We start from the raw sequence: 26034 nt of genomic DNA, 5'->3' as shown, positions 1-26034 counted from the left end.
CAGTTTTCCCCAAAGGTTGTGCAGTCCTGTGCCTCCGGTGCTTTGCAAATGCAACCCTCTGGTTGGAATGCTCTTTGTCTCTCCGGTAAACGTCTATTCATCATTCAAGACAATCCTCCCCCCTCTCCTTAATTACTTCCTCCCCTGTGCGCCCTCAAATTCTTGTACTTATTCATGCAGTATTTATTAGGGGCCTGCTTTGTGGCTGGTACTGTGGCAGGCTCTGGGGATACAAAAGGTGAATAATTCTTGGGCTCGGCCTTTGAGGGGCCTTACATGTTAGGGGGAGGGGGCCAACCTGTCACAAAATGTTGCCAGGAAATTCAAGGGAAAATTTAAGCAGTGTCAGTTCTTGTCTGCATCTTGCTCAGGGACAGGGGGCATTTCTCATTCATCTTTGCATCCCCAGCCCTTAGCTCATTGTAGGTGCTAAAAACAAGCTTAATTTCACAACCCTGTCCATCGGACACCAGTAGAAGTGTACTCTAGGATGTGCCCCACGTTTGACTGATAAGTGGTGTCTCCCGTGTCTGGTTGGTGGCCCTTACCTCCCAGTGCTGTGTTAGGTGCCGGGTGGCCTTGGGTGGGTTCGGCTGCATTCGGGGCTGTGGAATGGCCCGGGCTGGCGGGCATGGGTGGAAGGAGAGGCCTGCAGCGCCCCGGCTGGAGGGAGCCGGCACTGCTCGGGCTGCCTGGCTCCCTGGCATCCCGCGCGCGTACGTCAGAGTTTAAGTTTATAGCCAGAAAATGAACGTAGACGCTGATTCCCTACACTTTTCTTTGCAAAGGCGTCGTATGTGCCTTTTAACGGATTATAGATGAAGAAGAAAATTCTTTCCCTCTTGCCTGTACCGCCGTGGCCCTTGCATTGTGATTCAGTCGTACATTTTAAAGAGGGGGAGTTTTGGTCTCCTGATTGTGAAGGTCATTGTCTCTGGCGTGCTGCGGGCCCTTTGCTGGGAGCGGGTGCGGCAGGGCTGCGGCGAGGCTCTGGCATGCGGGCCACGTAGTGCTGCTGCAAAGGAAACGTGCCTGTCGCCGGCCATGGCCACGGTCGAGAGGGAGAACCCAGACTTTGCACCCAGTGTCGCCGTTTTTGCGTCCTAGCCGCTGGCCCTCGAATCAGCCGATGAGACTGGTAGTAGGCCCTAGCCGTTGGGCTGTGTCCTTGCTGGCTCCCCAGTTAGGGACCTGGGAGGTGCGGGCGCCCGAGCGCCGCTGCTCTGGACTGGGCGCTCGCCGAGCCGGGAGCTCGGAGCCCACGCCTCGGGCGCGCTGCAGACCGGGAGCAGGCGCCACGGTTGGCCGTCCTGGGCCCCACGGCGCCGGAGGTCGAGCGGCCACCCCTGGAGTGGGGCCCGTGGGGGTGGTCGATGGTTGCGGGGGTCTGTCGTCGAATTTCCTGCGGCGCCCACTCGCCAGAGGAGGAGTGCTGCTGCAGGACCTGAGGCTCAGGGCGGGGGGCCTGCGAGGGGCGGCGACCACCCTAAAGGTGCCCCCTAGAGGCGCTGCTGCGGGACGGAAGCTTGGTCCCTGCAGCGGCCGCCGCGGCGGGAGGGGCACTGCGGCGCGGGGGGCGGGCCGGGGGCGGGGCGCGGGTGGGCTCTAAAAGTCGGTGCCCGCGCGCTCGGCTCTGCCGCGGCCACCGGCGCGTCCGGCGCTTCCTCTGCGGCAGCCGCAGCTCGGGCCGTGCCGCAGCGCACGCCCGGGTGGCCGCTCGCTGCTTGCCGCGCCGGCGCCTTCGGCGGCTGTAGGCTGTGCCCGGCGGCCCCGGCCGGCCCCGCTGCGGGCGCTGCGGGCTGCGGTGCCCGGTGCTGCAAGCCGGCGAGCCGGGCGGCATGGGCTAGGACGCGGCCATGGTGCGCCGAGATCGCCTCCGCAGGTGGGTGCGCGGCGGCCGCGAGGGGGTGTGGCTGGCCCCGGGACGCCGGCCCCGGGACGCTGTGGGCTGGCCGCGGGGGAGGGGGGGGACTCTGCGGGCCGGGGCGGGGGCCGGGGCGGGGGCCGGGGCGGGGGCCGGGGCCGGGGCCGGGGCCGGGGCCGGGGCCGGGCGACTCCCGCAGCGGAGGCAGCACCCCACCTGCCTGCCCTCCGAGTCCCGGCCGCCTGCCTGGGAGGGCTGTCGTTCCTGCACGGACTAGGATACTCAGGGTGGGCACCTCCCAGTTCGGGTATTTCTGTATCCCGGTATCGCTCGGATGCGATTTAGGATTTTTAGTCCCCATCGCCGCCGTGCTGCAATTTAGGATTTTTAGACCCTGGCGTCACCCTGGTGAGATACAGGATTTTTAGACCTCGGCGTTGCCCTAGCGCGATTTAGGATTTCTAGACGTCGTCTGGTGCGATTTAGGGTTTCTAGACCGCGGCTTTGCTGTGGCGCGATTTAGGATTTCTCGACCGTGGCGTCGCCCCGGTGCAGTTTAGGATTTTTAGACCTCGGGATCGCCCTGGCGCGATTTAGGATTTCTAGACCTTGATACCGCTCAGGCGCGATTTAGGATTTGTAGACCGGTGACGCCTTGGCGTGATGTAGGGCTTTGAGACCCCGGCACTCCCCTGGCGTGATACTGGATTTCTAGACCCCGCATCGTCCGAGCACAATTTAGGATTTCGAGACCCCGGTATCGCTGTGGCGCAGTTTAGGATTGGAAGACCCTGGTATCGCTGTGGCGTGAGTTACTGCATAGGTGTGACTAGGACTTGGCAGTACCGTGTCACCAAGGCGTAAGTATGTTTCAGATGTGACCAAACTGTCATAATGTTACACATGAATTGTTTGCGTTGGTTTACAAAGTAGTTGACAGTCCCCGCGATGCTGGAAGGTGGCAGGTTTGGTGGTATTAAATGTGTTTTTTCTTCTTTACAAGACGAAGAAATCAAGGCTCGGAAGGGTTGATTCATTTCCAGGTTTGTTACTGGGGTTTGCTGAATTTATTATACTCTTGATTTGTGGCTTATCAAGTAATGGAGATTTTGGTCAAAAAATGATTAATCCCTTTTGGCTTCTGACTGCCAGATTGCTTCCCTACTAAAAATCCTAAAATGTCGTTAGGGGCATTTTTACCAACGTGATTAAACCAGAAAACGGCTTCCTGAAAGATTGCCTTTTTTCTTTCTCAGAGTGGAAGAGAAGGAAGATATAGAGGGTGGGGATGTCCAGGAATGGAAAATGCACAGTTGTTGCTCCCGCCCCCCCCCGCCCCCCTGCAGCTCCTCCCCCCTTCACTCTCCAATCCCCCCTTCCACCCCCCTCACCACCACCCATGCTGGGAGCCTCCTCCTGCTTGCTCCTCTAGTAGCCCCTCCCTGGCTCTCTGCTGAGTCATTGCAGATATCCGTCCACTGGAACTCCTGAATGAATGAAATGGGGAGAAGGGGGGTGGTGGGATGGGGAGAGCGGGAAGAGTGATGAAATATGAACGTGCAAATGTTTGAGCTGAAGTATGGGACAGATGATAGCTAATGATATCCAAACCTGATACTTCTTGTCATCTCATTTTTCAAGTACATACTGGGCTGTAGCCTGCTACCATTGTGGGGTGAAAATGGTGATACGATGATGTTTGGGGGCATCTTTTGGAAATCACTTGTAATATTAACTTGAAAGATACAACCAGATCATTTGGTCTGTTTTATGGACAGCTGCTTTGGAGAAACAAACAAATGAAAGACTGCCCTAGTGATGCCAGAAAAATGGGCAGAGGCGCTATTCAGAGTTTAAGGCGCATGGTGATTTGCACTCTGGGACCACAGCCTTATTTGTTTTAGAGTTAAAAAAAAAAAAAAAAAAGCATTCTGTGAGCTGAATTAGTTTGTAATGGCTAGGGATTGTGGCCAGATTACAGGCAAAATGGTGGAAGGGTGTGTGTACACACACAAAGCCATTTTTATCAGGGCTTTAACAGTTCATTTCCCTAATTCATTTATAGCTCTATTTTCTTGACGACTCATTTTTCATTTTAGAAGGTATTTCCATTCTGGTTAGTTTGAGAGAACTTCTACTAATAATTCTTTTCCTGGTGACTATTCTCAGTCATAAACTAGAAACAGAGGGAAATGTCTCTAATTTCTGTTTAGCATTCCTCATTGTGAATAGACTGACCTGGACTTCTGAAGTCTCTGGCATGAGAAGTTTGGGTATGCAAACCAGAGCTTTCCTTCTAAAGACAAAAAAGCAATTTTCAGATGTTGGGTGTGAGCTCTGCCCCTTTTTGAGGGGTATGCAGGGTAGGGGTGGCAATCCTAAAAAATTAAATAGATGGGAGCCACCCAAGAGTCTGCTAAGAACAGCAAGAAAAGCAAAAATGTAATCTGTTGCCCTGACCTCTCAAGAGATTAGATATTGTGGGTCATGACAAAGCTGCTTACAGTGAAGTATACAGTGCACCTAGCTTCTTAATTTCACAGACTGTTTACCTGGAGCAGTTTCTCAGCACAGATCCAGAGAGTAGTACAAAGTGGGGCTTCACTGGGGTCAGAGAATTGATAAATATTAAAAATTCAAAAATAGCTCTCTGCTTAAGGACATGTGATGCTTTTTTTAAACACTGGTAAAAAACTACATATATGTATCTATATATTTAACATTTAACTGGTGGGGGCTGGTGGGTGGGTGGTAGAGCTTTTAGAATAAATAGGAATGAAGTCATTTTTTTTTTTTTTCTGGGGAAGCTTTGATAACAGCCAATGAAAAGGTGCACAATACTTAACTTCCTTTTACTTTACATACAAACTTCTTCAGCAGATCTTGAGAAAAGCAGAATGGCGGGGGGGGAGGGTGCTGAGGGATTAAAGTAGGAAGGAGAGGGGGAAGATTTCACATTAAAATAATATATTTTTTTTCCTTAAAATTAGAATGGTGAGCAAATATGGTGATTGCATGGCAGGCAGAGGTGTGCTTACATTCTTCTTGGTAAACTTCCTGCCATGGTTCATATGAAGGGCAAGATAGTCACTGTATGGTATAGAAATTCGCCACACCATTTTATCAGTTTGGGGCTTGTAAGAGCACATACAGCATCATCTGGCTGCTTACCCCAGGTCTCTGATTCTCCTGCAGGATGAGGGAGTGGTGGGTGCAGGTGGGGCTGTTAGCTGTGCCCCTGCTGGCGGCCTATCTGCACATCCCACCACCCCAGCTTTCTCCTGCTCTTCACTCATGGAAATCATCGGGCAAATTTTTCACCTACAAGGGACTGCGCATCTTCTACCAAGGTAAGAAGAGGATTGTTGGAGCACCTGGCACTTATAATAGCACCTATTATAAGTGAGACACTTATTCTGTGTCTCTTGGTGTCGTCTGTTGCCCATCAGAGGGGAGGGGGATGAACAATTCCTTTATCTGTGTAGTGTGCTTGAAGGAATGGGTTAATTCCCCTGAGTAACTCCATAGCAGAGAAACTCACAAAAAACTGTTTCAGGGAGGAGTGGGGGGTGGGGGCGATAGAATTGAGATTCTGATTTCTGTAGAACTGGCTTTTCAGTATATCATTTTTCTTCATAGCCTCATTTGTATTGATAGATACTAGTTTTCTCCTTTGAGCGCCCCTAGTGTTCAATAGATAGACCCACCATTGGTTGTTTGCTTCCATCCCTGATTTCATTTTGTTTTCTATAAAGATTGTTATATGCATAACTAAATGTGATTTAAACCTTTTACTTTTGTATAAATTAATTTGCTAATGATAATTATTATGACTGCTACTTATCAAGTAATTACCATATGCTAGTCATTGAATTATGCTTTCAACCTTCATTATTATCTTTAAGATTAAATATCTCTACAACACCACTTGGAGACGGGTGCCATAAACCCGATTTTACAGGCAAAGAAACTGAAACAAGATTTGGGCGGGGGTCAAGAGCAATAACGAAAAATGTTTGTCATAAACCGTTTTTCATTATTGCTCCTGACCTCCTCTCATTTGCTATACTCAACTAAGTAAGTATATACTTTTCTTTATATTGGTCATTTAGTTTCCAGTTTTTTAATGTTTACTCTTCATGCATATTTTTACTTTTTCCATATATTTTCAAACCATACTACTTGTAAATGGAATGATTTTATTTGCATGGATTCTCAAGAATAAGTATATTTTAAAATTGCTTCTAACTATTTTTGTAAACCTTATCAAATCTCCTGCCACTGACAGTATGTATGAATGTTTTTAGTCTTCTAATTAGATTAATTAATACTTTGAGCAGGGCATTTTACTGTTTAAATATTTGGCTAATGTAAAAGATGTTTCTACATTGAAAAATGTTCATGTCTATATTGACTAATCCTTTTCTATACGTGTTAGAATTGTTAATAGTTTGAGCATTATGCTTTTGATATTGGATTGGATCTCCCCTGGGGGAAATAAAAATGCTAGACAAACAGAGTAAGTAAGGTATTCCCCAGGTTGAGAAAGAGTTGCTATGTTATAGAGAATTTTTGTGAGGTCCTTAATGGTAAGGTACAAAGAATCTATAGTGTTTATGTTGTGATTGTATACTTGTAACTGTGCAAGTTTACTTTTTATTGTGAAAACAATTTACATATTGATAATATAGAATAGAGGAAGAAATGGGGAAATACTTTAAAAAATCTAAGTGAAATTAAGCAGGTTGACTTCTGGTATTTTCATATAAAGTGTGCTATTTACAAGTTTTTAATATATAGATTAAAATAAAATAAATGTCATTTTAACTTAAAGCAGTAAGCTTGTATTTTAAAAAGGAATGTTCTTTTTATTTCATTGTTCTCTTTATTTCATTAATTTAAGCAGGGTTTCTTATCTTTTATACTAGATTACTTAGATTTTAATATTTTCAAAGTTATTTTTATAGGGAGTCAGCCTGATTTCTTTTCTTCTTCCCAGACTCTGTGGGTGTGGTTGGAAGTCCTGAGATAGTTGTGCTTTTACATGGCTTTCCAACATCCAGCTATGACTGGTACAAGGTAATGAATTCAGATTTCTAGATCCTACTGTGTCTTTAAAAATCCAAAATCAAAGATATTGTTGTCAGCCCTGGAAGGTTCTTATGTATTTGAATTGCTTAATAAAATAGGATTTGGAACTGTTCCTCGTTTACTGTACGGGAGTAAACTCTTGTGATCTGGGAAGGATCATTGCCAAGTTAAAAATGCTGGAGTTCTCCTAGAGGATCATCTGTGGGCCTGTGATAGTTTCGTGAGATTTTCCCTTTATCGAAGTCTGTTAAACCAATATGGGAAAGAAATTCCTGTGCTTAGGTCAGAGGAAACAAAATCCACATCATGTCTTTTTTTCGTGTAGATTTGGGAAGGTCTGACCCTGAGGTTTCATCGAGTGATTGCCCTTGATTTCTTGGGCTTTGGCTTCAGTGACAAACCAGTAAGCGGCATTAAGGTGGGGCTGAGGTGGGGTTGAGGAGGGGGTGGGGTGGGCGAGGACAGGGGATTGGGCTAGCAGACAGATCTGCACCCATGCCCTCACCCCGTACACCCCGCCCTCACCCTGTGCCCTCACCCTCTGTGCCCCTCCCACCCCTCCTAGAGACCACATCACTACTCCATATTCGAGCAGGCCAGCATTGTGGAAGCACTTCTGCGACACCTGGGGCTCCAGAACCGGAGGGTCAACCTTTTGTCTCATGACTATGGGGACATCGTGGCTCAGGAGCTGCTCTACAGGTTGGTGAAGTCATAGACTTCTGTGCTGTCCGCAGGTCTCCCTGGTTTGAGGTGCAGGGAAAGTGCATCATGCCCAGATTCCTTGTATAGCTCCTTTCCCCCCTCAGGATTTGTCTGCAGCCGTTGACCTGGCATGTGCACTCAGTTAGATGTGTTTCCCTCACCTGTTTCCAGGTTCAAGCAGAATCGATCCGGCCGGCTTACCATAAAGAGTCTCTGTCTGTCAAATGGAGGTAATTGCCATGGTGGTGGGTGGAAAGTGAGCTGTGGCCTCAAAGGGCCACGGGGAGATACCACCTTGACATCTAAGTGGTGATCCGAGGAGACTGCAGCCAGAGGCAGTTAAACCAGAGGCCCTTGACCTTTTTGTGCCATGAACTACTTTGGTGGTAATGAGATTTATTGACCCTTTCTCAGAATAATGTTTTTAAATATAGAAAATGAGTAGGATCACAAAAGAAACAGATTATATCAACATACAGTGAATAAACAGCTGTGTTAATAGTAACATGTGCTTCTCTAAATGCATCGCATAGCAAGCACTATCTGCAGCACCTGCAGTGGGTTATGCAAACAGTTGGGATGAAGCACCAAGTGCTTCTGATACTCCTGTGGTTTGTTGAAGAAACTCTTCATTGATGGCAGGGCCAAGTTTCAGATAGAAATTAGTTACCTTTTGATTAGACCTTTAGGAGGCATTTTTCTTTGTGTGCCATGGAGCCTGGCTTATAAATCTATGAAAGTACACATGTCCCCTAAATACTGGAAGGGCAGATTGGGATAGGAGTCTGTCCCTTTATCAGTGATACTCATGGCTTTCTCCCATTGACTCTGGAGAAAAATGGAAAGGGAAAAATTCTAGTTTCCCACCCCAAGCCCTCCTGGACCTATGGTCCCTGAAAAAAATCATTGGTTTCTTTTGCAGTGCGGACCATTAACAATACTAGATGCTCTAAGGAATGGTTAGACAGGGCAAGGAGAGTCAGGGCTTAGTCATCAGCATTATGGATGATCATGGACATTATCTTTTCCTTGCTTCTCTACTCCTACAATGGGGAAAGTAATCCCAGTGGGATAGAATTTAACCTGTTAAATGCAGAATTCCCTGAAGAAGTAATTAGATAACAGAACTAAGTTTTGCTTGTCATCCTGTTTCTGACAGTAAAGGCCCCAAAGGGAAGAGTAAATAGGGAGGATAGTTTCTGGTAAGAGACTTCTATTTGGCCTGAAGTTGTTGGTAAATGACTAATAGGTCTCTTTCTCCTCTAGGTATATTTCCTGAGACTCACCGTCCTCTCCTTCTCCAAAAGGTTGGCTCCTCCAGTCACAAAGTCTTTGGTTTTTAAAATTTATACCAACATAAAGAATGCTATGACCTTTATAAGGACCATACTTGCTATGATGGGCCATAGTTAAAATCTTCAGGAATTTACATTAATAAAGTCACTTTTTTCCCCCATCTTATGCTGATAAAGCAGTGGAAGCAGCATCTAAGTAAAGCCTCATTTCGGAGAGTAAGAGATCAACAAATATTTGCAGAAATACAGCTATCTAGAGTTTTGTGTCATTAGCATGATTTCTGAACAGATCATATCCTAAAGTTGAGTACATCAGTTAGAAGCCTCAATAGAAATGTAATCTTTAGGGGAATTACAAATAGGTTTGTCTTCCATAAGAGAAGGGGTAGGCAAAACAAAAAATGAAAAGCCAATAAATGTTTCAGTGGAAGGACATTTGACTGAAATCCTTTTTTAGTTCCTGATATAAAACTTTTGTCCTGCTTAGTGGTTTTCTTCCTCTCAAATCTTTACTTCTTTACCTACAGCTTCTCAAAGATGGAGGCATGTTGTCACCCATCCTCACTCGATTGATGAACTTCTTTGTATTCTCCCGAGGGTAAGTCATTGTCAAAGATTGATTCACTATAGCCTGGGAACAATGTAGTGAAAAGTTGCCATTAAAATTCTGGGCCAAATCCTAGGGTTTGATACTTTAAAACAAAGATGTTGGCCACTTGCCAGGGAAGTAGGAGAAGGAATTCATAAATCAGTTAAGGGTCAGACAGCGTGACCTGTGAAGTTCCAGTCATATTTGACATTCTGGATTCTTCTCACATGTATCTTCCTGCTCTCTCGGGCTCTTTCAGTCTCACCCCAGTCTTTGGGCCGTACACCCGCCCCTCTGAGAGTGAGCTGTGGGACATGTGGGCAGGGATTCGCAACAACGATGGGAACTTAGTTATCGACAGGTAAGAAATAACACTTTGCTTTGGTTTCCAGAGAAGCTTTTTTGGGGGAAGTGGGAAAAGGTAAAGGATTGCTTATTCTGTTCCTTTCTGGCTTGTTCCTTCTCATAAGACGGTTCTGATCTCTAAGGCAAACCAAAAAGTCATGTGCTGTCCTTTCTAAGGAGAAGGAAATCGAGACTAGTGAGCCATGACTATAAGCCACGAGGCACACAAAATTTAGATAAACAGCTGCAAATTCTAATGCTAATTCAGTTTGTAACTGGCCCATCCACTTTGGCAAATCCTACTTTGGGCTTTTTGGGAGTATTAAATGCCTCAAAATGTCTAATCATGGTTGTAAAAGGAGCCTATACCTCTCAAAGTACGAGTCTCCTTCTTTGTCGTATCTTTTCCATAGCAACAGGACAGAGAATGGAGAGTTCTTGATCATATACAAAGAATGCTCATGACTTGGTCCAAATGAGAATGTAGCAGCTTTCGTTTTAGAATGGCTGTGCATTCCTATGACAATAAAAATTTCTTGTTCTACTCCTTGCTGACTTCTCTGTCCTATAGTCTCTTACAGTACATCAACCAGAGGAAGAAGTTTAGAAGACGCTGGGTGGGAGCTCTTGCTTCTGTAACTATTCCCAGTGAGTATTTCTTTATTACATCTTGATAGGGCTTGATAGGACTGAGGGTTAAAATAATTGCCAGATTCAGCAAATAAAAATACAAGACACCCAGCTAAATTTGAATTTCAGATAAACAACCTACATTTTTAGAATAAGTATGTGCTTTGCAATATTTTGACATATTTATACTAAAAAAATCATTACTTATGTGAAATTCAAATTTAACTGGGCATCTTTTATTTAATCTGGCAGCCCTACCCACCAATCTGGAATACTAGTGATATGCATTGTGGAGTTCAGTATATAAAATAGTGAAAAGCTGCTGCAGAGGTAGTTGTGCTATCGCTGTCAGGAGTGGGAGTATGACTGGCTTTTGTGCTGCACAGTGTCAGTGGTTGCCACATCACATGCTGAATGGCTGGGACAGAAGGCGGTTTAGATTACTAATCAAGAGGCTGTAGGTGGTTTCTGCTCATTTGTCTTACAATCTTACAGATTTAAAAAGAAAAAAAAATCAGTGCAGTGTCTCATACATAGTAGTGCTCTAGAAATTAGTGGTTGATTTAAAATGTCAGCGGTCAGTTATAACTGGAGGGAGACCTTTAAATAATGACGGTATGCTGGATTTATAGGAAGAGAACATGGATAGCGAGGTTTAGTGCTTTTTGGTTCAGGCACAGAAGAGCTCTGGGGGAGGGACCAAATGTCTGTATATAGGAGAACTGTCCCAAATGGACTTGTTAGGCTTATTCTCAGAAGTTCCTTGTAACCTACTTACTGAAAGAAGCTAGGTTTTCTAGCATATGTCAGCGGGACTACATCACACTAAAAAAGCTCTGGATGGCAAAAGAGACCACAAATAAATGGGAAAAATATTTGCAAACCATATATTTGATAAGCCGTTAATATCCCAAATATATAAAAAATTCATACACTCAGCAAAGAAAGAAGCCAATTAAAAACTGGGCAAAAGACACGAATAGATGTTCTTTCTTTCTTTCTTTCTTTCTTTCTTTCTTTCTTTCTTTCTTTCTTTTTTTTTTAAAGATTTTATTTATTTATTCATGAGAGACACAGAGAGAGAGAGGCAGAGACACAGGCAGAGGGAGAAGCAGGCTCCATGCAGGGAGCCCGATGTGGGACTTGATCCCGGGACCCCAGGTTTACACCCTGGGCCGAAGGCAGGCGCCAAACCACTGAGCCACCCAGGGATCCTCCATGAATAGATGTTTCTGCAAAGAAGATCTAGGAAAGGCCAACAGGTACATGAAAAGAGTTCCATATCACTGGTCCTTAGGGAAATGCAAATTAAAATCACAATGAGATATGACCTCACACCTGTTAGAATGGCCATCATCAGAAAGAGAAGAGATAATAAGTGTTGGGGTGGATGTGGAGGAAAGTGAACCTTTGTACATTAGTGGTGAGATTGGATATGGGTATAGCCACAGTGGAAAACAGTATAGAAGATTCTCAAAAAATTAGAAATAGAACAACCATATCATCCAGCAACTCCAGTTCTGGGAATATATCCAAAGGAAATGAAAATACTAATTTGAAAAGATGTCTGCACGTCATTGTTTATAGCAGCATTGTTTACAGTAGCCAAGATGGAAATAGCCTCTGTGTCCATCATTCAGCAAATGGATGAAGAATTGCAATACACACACATACCCCACAATGGAATATTATTTGGCCATAGTAAAGCAGTCTCAAGGATTTGTGACAACATGGATGGACTTATAAGGCATTATGCTGAGAGATGGTCAGACAGAAAGACAAATACAGCATGATCTCATATGTGGGATCTAAAAGAACCCCACCAACCTAGAAGAAAAGAGAATAGATTTGTGGTTACTAGAGGTTGGGGGGAGGGGAAAGGAGGAAAGGAGTCAAGATGTACAACCCTGCGCTTATGAATAAGTGCTAGGGATGTAATCTACACCATGACCATGACAGCTAACAGTAGTTGTTGAGAGAGAGATCGATCCAGACTTTCATCATAAGCAGAATTTCTTTTTCTTTTCATTGTGTTTCTATGAGATGGATGTGAACTAAATCTATTGTGGTAATCATTTCACAATATACATAAACCATCATGCTGTATGCTTTAAACTTACATGCAGTGATTATGACAATTGTTTCTCAAGAAGATTGGAAAAACATTTTTTTTTTTTGAAGGGGTAGGAGAATAGATGTGAGAGCTTTAGTAATTCATTCTTCTTGTCTTTCCTAGTTCATTTTATCTATGGGCCACTGGATCCTGTAAATCCCTATCCAGAGTTTTTGGAGCTGTACAGGTGAGTCTCCCTAAAGGGTCCTTGTTTTGTTCCTCATGGTGACAGTGGTAAGCAGGAGAGCCACTGCCCTCACTGGCTGTTCATCCAGGAAAAACATATTAGAAAAGGATGAATTGGGGAATCTTGATTTATACAGTCTGTTTTCATTGTCATGGTTACTACATATTCCTAGGTGTACAGGTAAGAAAAAGCTACCATGTGAACCAAGGAGTGGAAGCAGATCTATTTTAAGAAATGTTTGCTTTAGGCTGATCATAAAGCTAACTCCTCCACCTCAGCTAAGCAGACTACAGGAGAGATTGAGAAGAGCACACTGTGGGAAAGTGCCTTCTCCATTGGTTGCTATTTTCTCTAGGACTTACTCAGAAGGTGTTGGAATATGAAATCTTGACTATATCACATAAGACTGTCTCATACCTTCACCTGGCCCAGCAAAAACAACCCAGTAATAAATAGTGTACATTTAAGCTTAAACCAAATGCCCTCCCCTCATCTCCCAGCATTAAGGAAGGTCTTCTGTTATCTTTACTTGGACAGTGAGTTGCTGAGTGTCCCACTTGTTTGATGCCTCATGCTTCTCTAAGGAGCTGGAAGTCCTCCTGCTTGGGCAGGTGTTGCCAAGTGTTGTATTTTCAAGTTGTTGTCTGTTGGATTATGAACATTTAAGAACTAGTCTGTTTATGTCATAAATGGAATTGGCAAGTTTATTGGCCTCAGCTGCAATTCCAAAGTAGAAGGTGAATAAGCTCTTTGTTGGTTCCTTCCAGTGTGGTATGTCCGCAAGGGCCTTTACTGGGGCTGCCCACTGGCTTGCATCCGTCCCCTCCCTCCAGCCTCAAGTTCACCTACATGCTGTTCTCTTCCACTAGGAAAACGCTGCCGCGGTCCACAGTGTCGATTCTGGATGACCACATTAGCCACTATCCACAGCTAGAGGATCCCATGGGCTTCTTGAATGCATATATGGGCTTCATCAACTCCTTCTGAGCTGGAAAGAGTAGCTTCCCTGTATTACCTCCCCTACTCCCTTATCTGTTGTGTATTCTACTTAGGAAGAGATGCCCAAAAGAGGTCCTGGCCACAAACACTATTCTCTCACAAAAGTCCGCCTAGACTTACATTGGTGATCAGCATATAGTAAAAAACCCACTGAAGCTCCAGCTAAGGATGGTCCTAACAGTCCGCCCAGTCCACCTCCCATTCTTCTCACAGCTGAGCGAGTATATGGACTTGCCTTTGTGCTTTTAGGAAATCCTGATAAGCACTACTCACAGATAGATACAGAGACATTCTTAAAAGTCTTTATAACCCATCTACGGACGTTTCTGAAATATCTAGAAAGGCTCATTTCTGGCCCATCCTTAACTGGAGTCTTATAGTAAAGAATGAGGAGAGGGTGTCTCCTGACCTGTCCTTGAATTACTTTAAGGGCATATGCTTTTTTTTTTTTTTTTTTTTAAGTTCTCTAAGCAACACAGCTTCAAGTGAGAGTGAGTCTCCCTTGTCATAACTTGGAATTTCATTTCATTGGCTGCTTTTAATTATAAACATGTTGTTAAAATAGGTTTTGGTTTGAATAATGCAGTATTCTAATAAGTATACTTTAAGACTATGAGTTACCTACACGTATGATATATATTTTTTAAGGATACTAAACCAGCAGATACTCTGGCAGAGTAGTGAACTTTATTAAACAGGTTTAATTTCTGAATAAAGTGAATTAAATCGAAACTATTTACAGAAGTTCCTAAAATCACAGGATACTATAGACCAGTAGCATCCGTGCCAGAGATTTACTGTTATTAGCTAATTCTAACAGCAAATAACAGTCTGACTCTTCATACCTCAGTGCTTAGAGGCATGTCCCTCCTGAGCTGGAGGGGAGGGGATCTTTGTATAGTCCAGGTTACGATACAGGGATTCCTTTTATGACAACTGCTTAACTTAACTTCTCATTGGTCGTCTCAGAGAGACTTCCTCATGTAGCTCAGTAACTCCTGTACTTAACAGACAGGAAAGTTCCAGAAACTTTAAGAACAAATTCTGAAAGACCTATATGAGCAAATGGTGCTGAATTTTTTTTAAGCCACAGCTTCATTGTCTTAGTCGAAACAGGATGATTAAGTGATTATTTTAAATTCTTTTTTTTTATTAGCAACTTCAAGTATAACAACTGAAACTGGAATAAGTGTTTATTTTCTATTAATAAAAATGAATTTTGACAAAAGTGGACTCTGGCTTCCCCTCCCCCACCACCCCTCTGGGATAAAATATTTTCCAACATTGTCAGGAGCTTTCAGACACACATTAAATTAAAAAATATAATGAAGTTAAGCAGCTGGGGTACAGGATAGTATTTGATTTGCAAGATCACCCAAAGCTGTACTATCATACCAAAGTTGATCAAGTGTAATAAAAAGAAAAGAAAAAAAGAAAAGAATTTACATGCACAAGGACAGATACTTGCTTGATCTGCTGGCTCAGGGCCAAATATTTAATTTGCTTCTCCAAAGACATTAATCTTTAAAGTATGATTCTGGGAAATTCATGCCACTAGCCTAAAAGCCCACTGACAGTGAAGTATGCATCAACTTCATCTCGCCCAGTAAACATTTATCCAACAGAAGCCAAGATAACATCTACAGGTGTTCCCTCTTTGCTTCTGACAGTCACCTGCATGGTCACTCCATCTGCTAAGGCCAGCCTGGACCTCACCAATAAGTCATAGCCACCTCTGTATACACCTGAGAAAAAAGCAAGGAAAACTATATTAAGAACTCAAAAAAAGCTCTGAATAATGAAATATGTCATGCACGGCCTGCATTTCCTTTCTATTATTTTAGTTTAGCTTTTCTAGAGATTAGTGCTTATGGTGAGAATTGAATCCTGTGTACAAATTTTAAATAATCTTTTGTATTCCCATGATACCAGGCACATAGAAGGTATTCAGTAATACTAATTTGGAGTACTCAAAGGTGGGGAAATGGTGGCATTGGTATCTGTGGGAGAGATTTAAGTGTTTTAGGCTAAATTTACTCCTTAAAAGAACAGCCTAAGGATAGCCTGCAAATAATTGCATAGCTAAACAAATTATTCATATTGACAGAACTTCAAATTATAACACATATCAAGGGATAAGGGGACAGCAGCAGGGCACAAGATACCCATGCACACCCCTTCCCATTTTACAACCAACCAAAGGGGGAATCTGATGGAAGTTTCTTACCTGCCAGATAGAGGGAATGGGAATTCTTGTTCTCAGGTACTTTGTCTGACCTCTCACATGGCTGCATGCCCAGAAATGTGATGATGTTGTTGACAGCTTCTGTGTTGGGAAGACAAATGCAATAGTATCAGGAAAGTTCCGCCTAGGGGTGTGTCTCTGTCCTAATAAGTGCTGAGGAGGGGAAGGGGTGCCTGGTCATGTGTGGAGGGACGCTACCAGACTAGAACGTGGTTGACTCAACTAGACGAAGACAGGATCCTGGCCTTTTCAGCAAAAATGGTTTATGAAATATTTGAAGAAAAGAGATACTCTGGAATAATAAATATGCCCATTAGGTTTTATCCTGCAATACACCAATAGCAAAACTGTTCTCACCTTCGAGAGTTTTGGTAGAACTGAGGGCAAAGGTCTCCTCTTTCTCAAAGGTGTCTCCCACCTCTTCCCAGGCAGCAGCAAAATTAGGCTTCAGAACTTTCTGAATGTGATCAGACACAGTCACTTCCAGATCTTCCAGCTGGTAGGTAAGGATCAGGGGTCAGTAAATTAAAGTCCTTCAGTATACCACAAAGACAGGGGCTAGTTAGAATGGTTTTATCATTCTGTGTTCTAGCCTTTGCAGGAGCCTCAGAAAAACTTTACCACTAAAGTAGTTTAAGTTCTGTGGTCTAGATAAATCTAACAATGTAGGTAGGCCCTTAGCAAAGGAAAGCAAGAAGACAGGACATCTGGCAAGAGCTGTATTCAGATCAACACCTCCAACCCTGGGGGGTACAAAGTAGTCATGCTCTCACACCTAACCGTGGAGTTGAGGCCATACAGGGCCTTCTGAACTTCACATTCACTAACTGCTTGATACCTTTTAAACTTTCCCCTACATTCTGTGATGGCTTTTCAGTCCATGATGGGGCTCAATTATAAGCGAACTAAAAGCTGCTAAACAAAAACAAAACAAAAAACCCCCCAATATTTCAAATAAAACTCATTGACCTCCGTGAAAATCATGTAATTGTTTCATGTCTTATCTCTCTTATAAAGACACCAAAAAGTGAGTTTTGTTTTAATCAATCATTAACTGGTAAATCCCAGTTCTCTGGGTGCATGACACACTCCTCTTAGGAGGATTATTCCTCCTCCATTGTGATCTGAGAAGAATAAAACCCCATGAGTTCATGTCAGATGTTGCTAGCAGAATGTTTCCTATAGGCAGAAGTCACTTGGTAGTGCAAGGATGTTAGTGTAAGTCTCTGTGTGGGGGAGACTCACCACATACTCATCATCATACCCCTCCTCAACGGGAACCCCGGTGTCAGGGTCGCAGTCCCGGACAGTAAACTTCATGGTGCAGCTAAAGGTGCCTGCAACTGGGGGGAGAAAGACCAGGCAAGCCGGTGTCAGGGGCGGTACAAGCACAGAGCCTCCGTCTGTAATGCAGAAAGCACCATCTGTACGTGGCGCTGTGTTCTGTTATCAAGTGGGACATACACAGGTTCTGCTTTCTAGGGTAGTAGGCTGGCCAATGAGGCAATCTCATAAAATGGCTTTAAAAACCATTAGCCCATGTGGGTTAGAATAGCACAGAAAAGATGACATGGGCAAAACAGTTTTTTGTTATCTGTATAAAGAAAGCAGCAGGGGGGAGAACTTTGGGGGCTTTTTGCCATGCCTGTCAAAAGGGTCTACCTGTTGAAAAAAACAGAAGAACCATTACTTTTAGGAGTTGACAAAGCAAAAAACAAGGGGGGGGGGGAGGCAAAATGCACATGGGTCATTAAATTAACACTAAGTACATCAAGAGTCTCAATACCAATATTATATCTTTAGATTGTGGGCTGACAGTGGGGCCACAGGCCACCAGAATGAATTTGCTTTAGGACAACTTTCAACCTACAGTAAACAGGTCAGTAATGAGGTTCTAGTATTGGTAAATTCAGTGTCTTAAAATGGAGAAGCAAGTAGGCCTTATATGTTTGAGGATGACTGGTAGAATAAGAAAGAATGGAGATTGGGGACACATTTTTGGAAAGGGGAATCTTTGTGAAGAAGATGAGATTTTCTGAACCGTTGGAAGGAGGGGGTTTATTAAGTATGGAGGAAGAAAAGGCATTTAGGGTCAGGTACAAAACATACTAGAAATTGGGGAGTAAGCAAGTTATCTGGGGGACAGGAAGGACAGGAAAAAACAGACCCCAATGTAAAGACCATATATGATAAGGTGAGTAATGGGGCTTTCATCTGCTCAAAGTTGCAACTTTAAACTCCCGACTCCCAGCCAAGTACATAGTAAATGTCAGTGCATGTTGACATCAGATAGAAGGGTGTAAACTAATGTGTCAGATCCTTAGGTAAAAAGATGACTGAGACATGACTTCTGTCTCTAAGAGCAGATTGTCTAGGAGTTAAATGTGTGTGTGTGTGAGAGAGAGAGAGAGATCTGCCTGTATATCTGTGACACTACAACTCTTGTGTCATAGGTTCTTTAAATTTTAATAGAGGGCTCTATGGCAGTGCAGGATTAACAGCTGGGGAAATAAAATTTGAAAGAATTTAACAGTCTAACAGGATCTCAAAGGATGCAAAAGGGATCTGGCAAGCAGAGGAAGATACACAAATAAAAGGAAAGTGGCCAGAAAGGCCGTGAGGTAATTGGAAATGAGAAGAGATATGCTAATGCATAGGTGCTGAGGAGAATTTTTGACGAACAAATTTGAAATACCTTGTATCTCAAATGAAGACCACATATTTTCCAATAAGCCTTGGTTTGCTGAGGCAGTCAACAGATTGCAATGTTAGAAATAACTAAAGCCACCAATGGAAATTCAATGAAGAACAGGTTTGAGTTCAGAGAGTGAAGGAATTTAATAGAATATGTTGAAAACGGGTAATGGTAGTGGGTTGTCCCATATAGGAAAGAGTGTACCTGTTAAGATTAGAGATTTCAGTGCAATAGGGGGTTGGTCAAAGAATGATGGTGGCTAAATTAGGGTTTTCTGCAGGAGAAAGAGGGAAGAAAGAAGAAGTGGAAGTTAACACAGACCTAGAGTGGGTCAGTTGAAGTATTTAGAGAAAAAGAGGAGAGGCATGGGATTGTGGTAGGGACAAAGGTCATGATCAAATAAGAATGGAGAGGCAGGACAGACATTGGGTAATGCAAGATTATACGAATCCCAGTTTGGTTCTGATTAAGCAAGTAGGCTACAAGAGAATGAGCAAGAGGAGTGAAGAGACAATCAGGAACCAGGTTAGATCACAGCCCTGATGCAAACTGGTTCAATTTTATGTACAGGTAAGGATGTAAGATATTTAATGTATAAGTCAGTGACACATAGAAACAGATTAAGGAAGCAAATAGTATTAGAATGTTTCTGAAACTTTTGTAACAAATTTTTAGTTAAATGGTTTCGCTGATACAAGGAGAAGTTACAGGGCAGCTAAGGTGAACTCAGGTAAAACCACTGGTAACAATCTATCGATGTTGTTAGAAAGGATAGCCAACACTGAGTGAGGAGTAAGAGGGAGTGAGGGGGCCCTTCTGTGGCAAGAGAGCAATACTGAATCTACTGCCATAACAATGAGGAGGGCTTCAGTGAATGAAGCCAGGCAAATAAGCAAAGGGAATAAGAGCAGAATGCCTGGGAGATGTACATTAACATTCTCAGACATGAGGCTCTTAATCTTAAGAGGACTGACGGGAATGAGAGCAATGGAGGAGACCTGTGTGAAAACATGAAGTTAGAGGAAAGCCAGATGCTGGAAACAAAGTCAGGAGAGAGCCGTGGGAGTGCAGGACATGCAGCGTTGCAAATGGCAGAGTGAAAAATTCAGTGGGGAGTTGCCAGGTCTCAACCACCTGCAGGAAGACTGATTAAGATGGGGGCTGTGGTCAGTGGGGCTGAAATCAGAAAGGGGTAGAAGGGCTAACAGGAGCCATCCGTGCATGTCTGCCCTTAACTGAGAAGGGGCAGGCGCCCCACATGCTGTGCAGGAAGCCCGGGGGTGGGGGGTGCCACTCGAGCAGCCAGTGCCAGCAGAGGAGCAAACCCCACTGGGAGCTAAGGCTGGATCCCCAGGAGTGCTATATGCGGGAAGGGGGTGCCAAAAGAGGTTCTTCCCTAGGACAGATGCAGGGGAAGAGGAGGAAAGGTACAGACAGGAAAAGCAGCATGCAGTTGGTCTGGGATGTAAAGGAGTCAGGAAGGAAGGATGAGTCAGCTGGAAGGATGGCCATGGGTCACGATGCAGTAGGAAGGGGAGAGCAGAGCAGAGGACACAGTAATGGAGGGCCCATGACACAGAGCAGATGAGGGAGGAGGGAGGTCTAGAACAGGACCTCATGTCAGAGCTTGAAACAGGCCACTGGTCACATTTTGGGCATTAATGGAAGCATAAAGAAAGTGTGAGGAGCAGGGGTAGAGTAGGAGGTGGGAGTGGACGGGCTCTCAGAGCGTCCATCTGGAGGGAAGCTTGGATCTAAAGGCCTTCGGTGATAGGGAAGCTACTGCTGGGACTTTTGAGATCCGGGGCTTGACTTAGCACAGGGCAGGCAGAGGGGGTCTGTGGGGGAAGAGCCTACTGCCCTACAAAGGCTGAGAAGTGTTGGCACCCACTCCTCCTCTCCCCTCCCCTTGGGGTGGGCAAGTGAAAGGAGAATTGGGTGAACTGTCACAGTTCACTTTGGGGGCCCGGGCCATGCTCTTAAAGGTGGTTGCCCTTGGAAGCAACCTGCCATGTGAGGATTTAGAGTGACAGACACTTCCTGGGCAGACCTGTGTGAGAACAGCGTGGGGGGGGGGGTGGGCAGAAGCTAGCTGCCAAGGAGGAAGGGCATTTAGATGTGGGGCAGAATGGAAGATGTGAGGAGGAAGGGTCAAAGGGCCAGGACAAGGGCGCTGGGAGCTACACTAGATTACAACCAAAGGAGAAGGGCTGTGGAAAGCAAGTGGCTGAATAAGAAGTGGTGTCAGAAGGGAGTGCAATCTGGGATTCATGTGAAGCGACAGTGTGACCAACAGTGTAAAGTTAAAGAGTCTAAGCTGGATGGAGGTCAGCCAAGGCCAGTGGCAGGAGTCTCGAGAAGGTTGAGATTGAGCCGAGGGTGCAGGTGCATGTGGAAGAGCATGGACAGATAAGGAAGACAAATGAGACAGCTGAATCCATAAGAAACAATACCAAGATGGGAGCTGACAAAACAAGCAGCCCTGTAGGTAGTAGAGGTGCCCATGCAGGGGAAAGAGCGGGAGAGCCTGCAGGAGACGTGGTGGCGTCCGACGAGCAGCAGGTTTGGGCGTGAAGGATGTGGTACCATGCTTGTAGCAAAGATGATGATTACCTGAGAAAGGAGAGAGATGGAGACTATGTCCCTGGAGTGCTGTGGGGAGAGCTGTGGGGAGCGGCAGGGCCACTCCCGAAAGGGTGAGGAATAGAGTTGCCCGGAGCTAGAAATCCCGTAAGATCGCATAATGGTTGTTTGGTCAAATGATGTGTCTTAAAGCCAAACTGAAATGTCGTGTGGTAGGTTAAGACGATAGGACAGGGCCTGAAGAGAAGTGGGACGTTCTAGCGAGGAGTACGGGAAGGACAAGGATGGAGGCGCCCCTGGTAGGAACCAAGGGCAGCACGTGGACCCAGGGTCACTGTGTGGGTGGCGTGTCTGCAGCAGGGATGACGAGTATCAGGAGATGTGTGGCTAGTGATTGTGGTGGGAACCCAACTGGAATAGAACTTCATTTGTCACTTGTATGTATGGGTGGAATTAAGATGTGGCGGGGCAAACAACTGAAGGGAGATACAAATAACTGTCATGTGAGTGCCGCGTTAAGGTTGCTCTAGAATTCACTGTGAGGTGGAGATGTTTTGCTAGTGGGGAGCTGTTGAGGAGACCACATCTGCTGAGTGAAGTGGAGATGGTAGCTAAAGAGCGGGGGGGAGAAGGAGGCTCGAGAAAAGGTGGCATATATCTTTAGGGCAGGATGGGTAATAAGGAGACAGGAACCGGGGAGCACCATCACAACTGCCCCCAGATTAAAAGGTCACTTGAAGCATGGCAAGTACTGACTGGAGGGAGAAGGCCCCGCACTTTGAAGTGGGGGGGAAGAGGGGTTCTTAAAGCCAAGAGGAGCATTGTTCAGAGAACAACTCTCAGTAGCTGGCATGGTAAGAAGGAAAAACACACACAGCACAAAGACCACCAGAATGGGGGATCCTGTCGGCTCTGAGGATGGGCCTCAATGGCGGAATGTGATGGACCTAAGGCCACACTGCAGGGAGTCGTGTGTATACCGGAGAGAAAGAAAGGCCCGCAAAGCCATGGAAGTCAGAAGTAGACTCGCTCCTGGTGCCTTGGTGGGAGATTTTTAAAGAAAGCCTTCCAAGGAGATGTTTAGAGCAGTGCTTCTTAACGCGTGCTCTTCAGCTCCCCTGAGCTGCTGAGTCTGTTGTGTCTTAACAAGCTGCAGTCTGAGAATAACTGCCTTAGATGAAGGCAGCTGAAGAGCCATTCTGATGAGAAGTTTTTGGTAGCAGCCTGTCACTAGTGCCAGCTAATAGAGAAGCAACTAGGGAGACCTGTAAGAAAGTTCAGAAGGTGTGGAACTTTCAAGATAACCTGGCCGGGGGAGTTCACTGAAGGGGGCTGGAGTGAGGGACGATGGGGTGTAGAGATCAGGGGCTTCTAGAGTGGGTTTATGTTAACTCTCAGACCAGGACCACTGAAGAGGAAGGGAGGAAGTGTGGTTATAAATAGAAGTGAGGGGAGCTGTTCAGGAGGTGAAGGGAATGGTAGAGAGAGGCCGCAGGGAATGGATGTGTAATCCAGTCCACAGTCTACACACAGTGAGGGCTCAGTATGAGGTGAGTCTGAATCTATGAGGATGACATGTGCATACATAGTCTCTGAATGGAGGAGGGATGCTGAAGATAAGGTCGTTTTTATGAGATTAAAATCAAGAAAAAGGAATAAAATAGCAAAGTTAAAATTGCCCTCAGATGCAAAGATATCCCTTATTATTAACATGGAAATAGTCACTGACACTAACTGGACGTATATGGCACTGTACTCGGGCCAAATATCATGATGGAAAAAGGAAGAAGACTGGTCAGTTGCTCGCTAAGGGAAGGGCTTGGCTAAAAAGTAGACACTTGGCTTTGAGTGAGGGAGTGGGGACCCAAGGGAGGGAACTTCGAAAGGAATATGCACTCATCACCCTGAAAGGTTAAGATACACAGGGGAAGCTGGAAAGAATGTGCTAGAAGAGGATGTTAAAGACACACTCGAGAATTAAGGAAACACATTAAGATTTGCAGAAAGCGAGAGAAGCAACGGAGACTTGTATGAACAAAGAACATGGGATCCCTGGGTGGCGCAGCGGTTTGGCGCCTGCCTTTGGCCCAGGGCACGATCCTGGAGACCCGGGATTGAATCCCACGTCGGGCTCCCGGTGAATGGAGCCTGCTTCTCCCTCTGCCTGTGTCTCTGCCTCTCTCTCTCTCTGTGTGACTATCATAAAAAAAAAAAAAAAAAAAAAAAAAAAAAAAAAAAACAAAGAACAAAAGAGAGCAAAAGATGGAGGCTGGAAGCTAGATAAAGAGGGGTGTGTGGGTTAGGTAAAGGTGTGGAATGTGCAGGAGGAGAAATCATGAAAGGGCATTAATGAGGGCTGAAGAGGGAACACAAGGAGATGGGAGTTGGACGTTTGTCAGACTTGTGTATGAACAGGGAGAGAGAGTGAGGTAAGAATGTGGCAAAGTAGGGCCTGGAGTTCGAAGTTCTGCTGTCCAGGATGCTCTGCTAGAAAGATCCTGAAGTAACTTTCCATGGTCAATATAGCGAAAGGTCAAATGGGCTGAGAGGGATGGACATAGCAGGCAAACCAGTAGCAGGAATTCTATGGAAATTTATGCTGAACTGAGAAGAAGAAGGGATGCATGAAGAATGTAGGGCCAAGATAGGGGAGATGGCAGTGGGTTGAGCAGTGAGCACCCAAAATCTGTGTGTCCTGAAGAGACAGCTGAAGTCTGGAAGAATGATATGAAGTAAGGCGGTAGCTGGAAGATAAGGCAGCATGTTTCTCTAGGGTAAAATACAGTATAAGGAGGAAAGGGATGGAAGAACAAAGTAGAGATTCCTGTAGATGTGAACGAAGGGTGTGAAGAAGGGCAGATTCTGGAAGGATGCTGGATTAGGCACCTACTTATAGACCAGGGTTATGACGGAATAAGGGGGAGAGGGTTTGTGAGCCAAGAAAGGACGACTGGATGAATTAGAGACTTAGTAAATGGAGTTTACTAAGAAATGCAGCCTGGGCTTAAGGGGGTTTTATTAAGATGAATTCTCCTAAAAAAGTGTTGCTGGCAACCTTAAAATACATCAGGATCGACCAATTAGGGAGCGTGGGTGAGTGGTTTGTAGACAAGATTATGTGTATTTTGGGGGGCGTGGTTAGAAATGATGAGGGAACTAAAGCTCAGGTACTGTGCCCACTGTTAAGGTCTACTGCGGGGTGAGGATATAGGTGATGTGGTGTGCGGGGTGCTGTGCTGTGGTATAGTGCAGTAGCGATGTGATAGCTGAGGTCGGTAGTTAAGATATGGTAGAGTGCTAAAGAAAAAAGGAGTTTTAATTAAGTAATGGGAGCATGCACAAATTCAAGCAATTTCTCAGTAGTCTGAATGGCAAAAAGGCAAGCAAGATGTGAATCAAAGAAACTGAGAACAGAGAAATTGGTCAGGTCTTATGAGAGGTCTAGTTGCTTAAAATGTTTGTTGTTAAGGTTGCAATGAATGGTGTATATAATGAGAAGTAGAGGCCTGCGTATGGATAGGAGTCAGAAAGGTAGACTAGCTCCTGAAGTCTTGATGGGAAAAAAAATTTTTTTTTAAATTTTATTTATTTATTCATGAGAGACATAGAGAGAGAGAGGCAGAGACACAGGTAGAGGGAGAAGCAGGCTCCATGCAGGGAGCCTGACGTGGGACTCGATCCCGGGTCTCCAGGATCACACCCTGGGCTGTGCAGGAGGCACTAAACCGCTGCGCCACCCGGGCTACCCAATGGGAAAAATTTTTAAAGGAATTTTTATATATACACACACATGTGTGTATAGATATGTGTGTGTGGTGTGTACATATATATTTTTTAAGGCCTTAAATATAGCGTTCCATGTTATTTAAGGAGACATAAATATTTATTACAGTTACAAAAACAGAAGTCTCATATTATGTAGTGAGGGAGAGGTAAATGATTCTGAAGTGATGCAGAGGAAATCTCAATGATCTGTGCAGTATTTTATTTCTTTAAAAAAACTCAGTCAAATACAGCATCGTTAGGATCTAATGAAGTGGGGCAGTAAGTGTATGGATTTGGGAAGGATGGAACAATTTTTGTTAAAAGACTTGGCAGATACAAATAGAGGGGAAGATCATGGTGAATCTTGATGCAAAGCCCTCGATGGCAACCTGTTTGGCCAACAGGAGAGCAGGGTGGGAGGGTATCTGAAGAGGGGTTGATCTGTATTTGGAGAGAAGTGGGTGGGTGTCTTTAAGGGCATATATCTCAAGATAAAAATAATGTATCCCTCACTCTGATTAGAGATGGAAGCTGAAAATGTGATAGATGTTAATAATCTCTGATGGAGCAAATAATCTAAGGAAATCAGGAAGAAGTTGTTGAAATATGCTAAAGTTTGCTCAGGAATTAAAGTATCATAGTAGAACTGGCTGGAAGTGAGAGAAACTATTGAGACCTGTATTTAAAAAGAAATAGTAGGGGGAAACAGGAGAGAAGCACTGAGGCTGAAATCTAAATAAGAAGGGGGAGAGTGAGATCTAGGCTTGGTGCAGAGCACGCAGTCTTGCAAAATGGTAGACAGGGAAGGAAGGGCGTTAAAGGCCAGGATGAGGATACTGAGAGACAATCAGAAATGGAAGTTCAGTGAAGAGCTGTAAGTTAAGCCAGGGACCAGTCAATCAGCTGAGGAAAGAGGTTCTTATTCTAA

The 26034-nt window shown here is 44.7% G+C and overlaps 2 protein-coding genes across 13 annotated transcripts in view; one reads left to right on the top strand and one right to left on the bottom strand.

Moving 5' to 3' along the window:
• Positions 1 to 1614: 1614 nt before the first annotated feature.
• MEST (mesoderm specific transcript) lies at positions 1615 to 15046 on the top strand. Of its 8 annotated transcripts, none has more exons than XR_012002640.1 (13): positions 1636 to 1882; positions 5060 to 5214; positions 6864 to 6943; positions 7281 to 7358; positions 7521 to 7657; positions 7832 to 7890; positions 8927 to 8967; positions 9483 to 9553; positions 9804 to 9905; positions 10461 to 10537; positions 11567 to 11781; positions 12756 to 12819; positions 13689 to 15046. XR_012002640.1 is itself a non-coding variant. In XM_072764059.1 (13 exons), exons 3-13 carry the CDS (start codon positions 5061 to 5063, stop codon positions 13804 to 13806), a joined length of 981 nt encoding a protein of 326 aa, XP_072620160.1. In that variant the 5' UTR covers positions 1636 to 1882; positions 2868 to 2907; position 5060; the 3' UTR covers positions 13807 to 15046. The 8 variants fall into 8 exon arrangements, 7 of the variants coding, with proteins under 7 accessions (XP_072620157.1, XP_072620156.1, XP_072620160.1 ...); XM_072764059.1 differs by lacking the exon at positions 11567 to 11781 and adding an exon at positions 2868 to 2907; XM_072764057.1 differs by lacking the exon at positions 11567 to 11781 and adding an exon at positions 2868 to 2907 and having other exon boundaries at positions 7281 to 7373.
• The window catches only part of COPG2 (COPI coat complex subunit gamma 2), a 114676-nt gene continuing 103635 nt past the window's right edge, over positions 14994 to 26034 (bottom strand). For all 5 annotated transcript variants that reach the window (XM_026010843.2, XM_072764052.1, XM_072764053.1 and 2 more), the window contains 4 exons: positions 17309 to 17406; positions 16421 to 16559; positions 16046 to 16144; positions 14994 to 15563 (listed from right to left, as the gene is read on the bottom strand). In XM_026010843.2, the coding sequence (XP_025866628.1) occupies positions 15433 to 15563; positions 16046 to 16144; positions 16421 to 16559; positions 17309 to 17406 (467 nt within the window). In that variant the 3' untranslated portion in view covers positions 14994 to 15432. The remainder of the gene's footprint in view (positions 15564 to 16045; positions 16145 to 16420; positions 16560 to 17308; positions 17407 to 26034) is intronic.

The sequence above is a fragment of the Vulpes vulpes genome, chromosome 7 (assembly GCF_048418805.1).
Source record: "Vulpes vulpes isolate BD-2025 chromosome 7, VulVul3, whole genome shotgun sequence".
NCBI classification, from domain to species: domain Eukaryota; kingdom Metazoa; phylum Chordata; class Mammalia; order Carnivora; family Canidae; genus Vulpes; species Vulpes vulpes.
The sequence above is the reverse complement of the archived record's forward strand: the minus strand, read 5'-3'. Positions and strand labels throughout refer to the sequence as shown.